The sequence below is a fragment of the Cordyceps militaris genome (assembly GCF_000225605.1).
Source record: "Cordyceps militaris CM01 unplaced genomic scaffold CCM_S00005, whole genome shotgun sequence".
Classification (NCBI taxonomy): domain Eukaryota; kingdom Fungi; phylum Ascomycota; class Sordariomycetes; order Hypocreales; family Cordycipitaceae; genus Cordyceps; species Cordyceps militaris.
Window position 1 is genome coordinate 1152021 of NW_006271973.1, and position 6994 is coordinate 1159014.

A 6994-nucleotide genomic window follows, 5' to 3' on the forward strand; every position below is an offset into this window, starting at 1 on the left:
GCCAAATCCGGCCCCCATCTATGTTGGTTTTTTTTGACCCCCTTCCAGAAACTGAACATCAGTGGACTTTGGCGCACGCCGCACGCGGGGGGGGGGGGGGCTGGTTGCTCATCCCCGACGACTCCCCGCCCGCCCCGACCGACCCTGATCACCGTTCATCACGGCAGAGACTCAATTAGGCAAATCGTGCCCTGGCTCCTGCGTCCGGCATGTGCTATGATCCTTGTAGCCATGTCTGTGTGTTTTTATTTATGTCCCATCTCATTTGAATCAAACCGCTGATCACTGCCAGTACATCCCTCCAAACTAACCTCATATCGTGCACTGACGAAGCCAATTCAAAAAAAGGCACAAATTAGTTGCAGGTGACTAGCTCAAGTCAGAGCGTTGCCGAGTGCGTATTTTGAAGCCTTTCTTTCGCACTTTGCGTGGCTTTTGTCTGTTCACACAAAAACCCTGTTGTGCTGTGCTTGCGCAAATGCAAATGCCATTTGTTGCCCATCGTCATCATTCGTCCATCCACGCCCCCTCCCACTCGTATTACCGCATCTCTTCACGAGCAAAAAACCCCAAAAAAAACAAAGAGGAAAAGAAACGTTTATCCGGCAATGCGGAGAACCCAGCTGGCTGTTCGAAACTAACCAGTTAGGCTTCCTGGTCGGCTATTCAAGCCGTAAGAGGGTTGGAGCCAACTAACCCTTGGCTAAACTGAGACAAGACGTCATCCTATACCTATACAAAGAACGTTGTAGACGCCACAGTTCTGTAAGACATCTTACCTCGCATTCATTTCAGGAAGATCGTCTAATTCACCCCGGGCAGCGTGGTACGCGTGGTGTCTAGAACATGGTATGATTAATATCAGGGAGATGGAAAGTCACAGTGGCTGAACGAGATTGTTCCTTGTTTTGATTTGTTTCTCCTAATAATGCCTGCTAGTCGCTGCCGCTTGGTGGTTTTGCCCACTTGGACGTGGCGTCGTCGCGGCGCCCCCAATAGTTCAATACAGAATGACCAACCACATCTCGTTCCATTCTGACGGAAGCTGAGCTGGCGACCTGTCAAAATCATCAATCCCATCTTGCACTTGGCGCACCTGATCAAAACCGTCTGTGCTTTTCTCTGCTTTGACATATATAGTCTTCTGTTTTAGGTGTCCCATACGATGATCACCAACTCACCCCCTCCCCCCAATCAGCCCAAGTTCATCTGGCATTCCAGCTCGAAAGCCACCCCTGCGTCAAAGTGCACGCTCTCCCGCCTGGGGGGGTTATGCCGCGCTTTCCTGTGGAACAAGATCTACTCCAACGCGACCCGTCGCTACTTCACCATGGCACCACGATGCCTCCATTCTCGCTCGATTTCCCCATATGGCGAGATCCGCAGCGGCACTCCCCATTTCATTGATTTCATACAGTGCGCAACTGACAGCCGGAAGCTAGCTACTCGTATCGGGGAGCCTGCAGTAGCCTCAAGGAGCCGTCGAGGTCTTCGAAGCTTAGATTTGCGCTCGAGGTCTAGACGGCTCGCGGGTTGCTTTGACACGGACTAGCAGCTGTTAGCTTCTAAACTTCATGCTTCCGTCGGTAATAGTCGCTATGCGGAGCTCGCTGTTGCTCTTGGTCGCCATGTTTCATAGTGATCAAAGTTTGTCTATCAACGACCTTCGGTAGATGTCGCATGTTGTAGTTGTATCTTTTCGCAATCCTGTGTATCCCATTGTATCTTCTTGTATACACGTATACCTACGTGTATCCTGTATGTCCAACCCACTATGCACGATGCCCCCCAACCAACCAGCAACGCCATAAATGCAAGTCAAAGATTCCCGCCATTTGGTTACTGCTCATCGTTTTTCTCCGGGGTAGCAGCCGCTCCCTCCTGCGGCTCTGTCTTGGGCACAGCGTGCAGCAGTTCCTCCAGTCCACCCACTGTCGTTGGTCCACTCATGCCTGCAGGTGGCATGGCCCATTTCGGCAGCGGACTCTTGTACGACCACGCGCCGTCAGCGTCTTCGTATCGCAGGCTGTGCAGCCACAGGGACAGCTCATGGCTTCCAGGATCCGAGTACAATGGCGTCGCGCACACGTCGCAGAGCTGCCCCGTCATCTTCTCGGCCCGTTTCTTCTCGTACTCGTCCACCATCTCGTCATAGTACACCACGGCCTGCGCGACCTCCTCCTTGCCCATGCGCGACAGCCGGCTGATGATGTCCTCATCCGTGTTTCGCGTAGCGTCAGGGTCGTCGTGGCCCAGATTGATTCCCCATACACGCTGGTTTGCGTAAATGGGGTCGTTTTGGATGGGGTATCCGAGATGCTGCAGGTGCACACGGATCTGATGCGTTCGGCCTGTTACCGGCAGACAGCGCACAATGGAGTAGCCTGTACGTTTCCGCATAATCGTATCGTCCGGGGATTGTGTTACTGCCGTACGTGGAGGGTAGTACGCCAGCCTCTTAAACACTGTCCTGGCCGACTTGCCGTTTGCTCTGACACGGTTCAGGCCTAGTTTAGGGGAAATCTGTAGAATAGGCATATCGCAGACGACTTCGCCGTCGGGAAACTCGCCCATCACTCGCGCCAGATATTCTTTCCGCACCGTGCGCTCTCTGATTTTATCCCCTAGTTCCTCGGCGGCCTTGGGGCTCTTTCCGATAAACATGATGCCGCTCGTCAGCCGGTCCAGCCGATTACACGGGTACGGCATAAAGTCCTTGCCGCGATCCGACTTCATAATCTCAATGACCGAGTTAAAGTTGTAGCGGCCCGCCGGATGAACAGGCACACCCGACGGCTTGTTGATGACAATCATGTCTTCGTCTTCGTGGATGATGCCCACGGGCTCTGCCGTGACGGGCGGTTCGTGGCGGTGCAGCGTGTGCGAGATCTTGTCCCCATTGCGCACAATGTATTCGGGGCCGACTCTGCGCTGGTTGACAAAGATGTCGCCCAGCTCCATCGCGGCGCGGTAGTACTCCAGCGGCCGGTCGCGAAATTCGCAGGCAAAAATATCAATCAGCGTGCGTCCGCGCCACCTCTCCTTGCACCAGGTATTGTATGTAAAGTGGTATGGCTGCACGCGACGCAGGTCATCCTCGAAGTAATATGGTCGGGGCCAGAGGTCGCCGGCCGGCGTGATGAGCGGTCCAGGAGGGGCGTCCATCTCGGCCGCGTGCTTTTCCTGCTGATGCTTGATCTTCGCCTCCTTCCTTGCTTCCTTTTGAGCGAGCGATAGTCTTTTGAGCGCTTCAACGGAGGCCGCGCCAACGGCGGCCTCGGAAATCTCGGCCGCAGCCGGGGCCGTCATGCTGAACTTGGCTGTCTGTCGTCGTAAAATGGTCGTGCTGTTTGCGACGGTCTTGCGCCCTATGTTTCGAATAAATCGACGCCCTAGCATCGAGAGCTGAGGAGTATAGTTTTGCAATTGAAAAGACTGACCCGCAGCAATCTCATGCAAGCGTTCGCCGTATCCAAATCATCAATATCTCACGCGACCTTGCCTGTTGGCTCTGCCCCTCTGGTAATCGCAATTGTGACCCTGAAAAAATAGCGGTCAGAGAGGGCAGAAATTACAGGTAGCTGCTGACATAACGCCGCCCGCTGTGGCCGCTGTATCGGGGCGTCCATCCCCGGAATCTCATTTGGGTAAAGACTGAGATCTAGGCGTAGCCTCGGCTCTCACGAGCTTTCTTCCACGCAATTGATTGCGGCACTATCTTGCCCACTTTCGAGGCATGCAACTCAAACTCTATCCCTAGACCTCAATTCCTTCGACTTGAACCTCTGGTTATCTAGTGAATTGGGTTGCCTCTCGATCATCCACGGATCACGCCCCATAATCCCTGGCTACTTCAGCGTAGGGGCAGCGATTCCTTGCGGCTTTCGCTCGGTAGTCGGACCTTCTTCGTAAACGTACTGTGCGAACCTTCTTTCTACTATTTCGGGCGGCGAGTTCTGGTGTACTGTGCTACATCCCAATCATCATGGCGTCCGTGAAGAGCCGAAAGCGGGAAGACTACCCATTCATCCTCGACTACCGCACACGCTGGTACGTCCATCATTCCAGAGATATACGGGCCAAGGGTATTATGATATTGAGAAGCTCACTATCTCTAGGAGCGATAATGACATGTATGATCACATGAACAATTCCATCTACAACTTTATGTAAGTCCTCACGTGCAACACTCCTCACCAACATGAGCTGACACCAATACCGACAGATTTGACTCTGCCGTCAATGCTTATTTGATTGAGCATTGCGGGCTTTTACCTCCCACGGCCACTGAGACTCCTCTTGCTGTTCACTCGCACACGGACTACTTCGCCTCAATAGCCTACCCGGCAGTTGCAGAGGTCGGTGTCCGGGTGAACAAGCTCGGCAAGTCGAGCGTCACGTATGAAGTAGCTCTTTTTGAGCGAGGGGTGGAGGGTGTCAAGGCTGTTGGCGAGTTTGTCCATGTCATGGTCGAACGAGCAACGGGCCGCCCAACAGCGACAGGCATGAGCGACAAACTGCGTACTGCCTTGGAGAGGATTCATAAGGACAGGCCAAAGGGTAGCAAGCTGTAACTAAATATAGAGTAGATATAGCTCTCGAGAATGTCTAGCGTCAGTGCCTTTTTTCATGCGCCTCGATTCAGACGAGGAGATTTAGTCATAATGCATACAAATATAGCTCCACGACATGTCCTTGACCCGATAAGGGGTCCTCTGGAGCTGAACCATGTCCAAGGGCGAATAAACAGCCTGTTACTTACCTCCTGTTAATTTAATACATGTTATCTATTCTTTGATGTTAATGAAGGCCCATAGTCTGGTTTTTTGTTGTCTTTGCCTACGTGGGGTTTACTCAACATTGTTCCCTAGGTCCAAGGCACCATAAACAAGCACTTTACAACACACGCAGGGAGTCGGCATGTGCCTGGCACAATGGCTGCACAGAAAAAAAATTGACATTTGAAAATACGAGGACATCGTGGATTAGATAATGATTGGCGATTCATGTTATAAATTCTACGACTCTGTGGCTAATTTGTAGTCTTGGCATAGATATATGAGGGCGGGGATATACCCCTCCATACATAGTAGCCAGTCAAGCGAAGTCTTTTAAATTGGCCCCTATTAGCTTTATTATGCCGACTCTTCAGGATCAATAACCGGAACAATCGGTGAGGCCACCTAGTAAGATGCTACGTCCTCGTATCTTCATGGCGCATTCAACATCCTGTTGTAGCTTAAGTCTCCCCGCACATCATGACGGAATTAAATGACCAAGATAGAATCCGACAGACAGGTCATCTTTCACATGAAATGTCTAGAACAATAAATAGCCTAGTTACTGTGATGTGCCGTCTTTTGCCAAGCAGACCAGTTGATTAGTTGCGATACCTCAAAACGACCTTCCTGTCTCTGGCGGCAGCGCCGTGAACTCTTGCTCAGATCGGGCAGCTGGTTAACAGATGGAAGACGGGGAAATCTAGTCAAGTTGGCCAATTGCTAGATTAGCGTGCAAGCCAAGACTCCTAGGTGCAAGATAAGAGTTATGGGGGCGAGTTTTCATTACCCTCTGAGAAACCATCCTCTCGCGCCGTCGTTTGATGAATAGCGTCGCGCGGTACCTGCCTTGTTGAGCAGGAGAACTGGGAACTATGGCGTTCCTCTTAGTCGCTCCTGTTAGTCGTAAACCGCTATTGACAGCTGACAATGCATGAAATTGAAATAAACAGTGGAATTAAAGTTTTAGAGTTGATGCCGCTTCCAACCCGGCCGCCCACTCGATCCCCCTATTCAGTAGGATGTGCGCCGCATAAAAGATCCGTCTCAGCCACGACAGCCCTAGCTGGAATTAAGGCGCGTTGGTCCGGTTTATGCCTGTTATGCCGTATTAGGGAGGAACCTCACAACGGAGACTTGGCATCCTGTGATTTCCGCAGATCAACGCGCTTCTCCTATCGTCTTGACCCATGCTGACACCATCAAACAGCTAATCATATTGAACTTTGCAAAGGCTGTGCACCTGTTCGGCTGGGTTCGTTGGCGCCGGCCTCGTTTCGCATCTTTCGTACGACGGGGTTATTGCACTTGCCTACTATGGAAGGTTGGCCCAGTAGAGGCCCGCAGAACGAGTCCATGCCGTGTTTCGTCTTGACTGTTGACAGGCTGCCGATTTTGGGATGTGGAAATGAGGCGATGACACAAGGAGCAACGAGAGAACATGCGGCGATTTGTAAAAACCGTCTGTAAGCGGCGCTCTATATGTAATCGCAGTAGTATCTGTGTTGTATAAAGACTCATCCTGTCCACGACTGTAAGTGATCTTGCCTCTCCATCCTGTGCATCCTCTACTCCAAAGCCCAATCTCTTCAGCCTCTTCCTCTTCACCCAAATCCACCTATCACCATGCGTTTCTCTACCCTCCTTACTACTCTGCCTCTGGCCCTGGCCAGCCCCATTACCGAGAAGCGCACTGAGCAGCCCGCGCCTCTCTACCTACATGAGTCCGAGAAGCGCACCGAGCCCGCACCTCTCTACCTGCACGAGTCTGAGAGCGATCTCGTGGCCCGCGGCGGCAGTGACAGGTTCATCATCAAGTTCAAGGGCGACAGACCCTTCTCCATCGTCGAGAATGCGCTGCAGGGCGTCAACGGTGACAACGTCGCCCACCGCTACCAGAACAAGTTCCGCGGCTTCACGGCGCACCTGGACCGCGCCGCCGTCGAGGGCTTCCGCATGGTCCCGGGCGTCGACTACATCGAGCAGGATATGTCCGGCACCGTGAGCGGCTTCCTCACACAGTCCGGCGCTCCCTGGGGCCTGGGCCGCATCTCCCACCGCAGGGCCGGCTCGAGCGACTACGTCTACGACGAGTCGGCTGGCAAGGGCGTCTGTGTCTACATTACCGACAGCGGTGTTGACGAGAACCATCCTGTAAGTTACAATGACCCAATTGGCACTTTCAGCTGGAGAGAGAGAGAGAGAGAGAGAGAGAG

The 6994-nt window shown here is 52.7% G+C and overlaps 2 protein-coding genes across 2 annotated transcripts; one reads left to right on the plus strand and one right to left on the minus strand.

The window, feature by feature from the left end:
• Window positions 1-1839: 1839 nt before the first annotated feature.
• Window positions 1840-3309, minus strand: CCM_06732 (DRAP deaminase; the record flags this gene model as incomplete). The annotated part of the gene is made up of 1 exon (XM_006671873.1): window positions 1840-3309. One exon carries the CDS (start codon window positions 3307-3309, stop codon window positions 1840-1842), a length of 1470 nt encoding a protein of 489 aa, XP_006671936.1.
• A 676-nt stretch (window positions 3310-3985) lies between these two features.
• CCM_06733 (thioesterase family protein) lies at window positions 3986-4574 on the plus strand (the record flags this gene model as incomplete). The annotated part of the gene is made up of 3 exons (XM_006671874.1): window positions 3986-4050; window positions 4119-4169; window positions 4226-4574. The coding sequence occupies 3 exons, from the start codon at window positions 3986-3988 to the stop codon at window positions 4572-4574; spliced, it is 465 nt and encodes a 154-aa protein (XP_006671937.1).
• Window positions 4575-6994: the final 2420 nt, after the last annotated feature.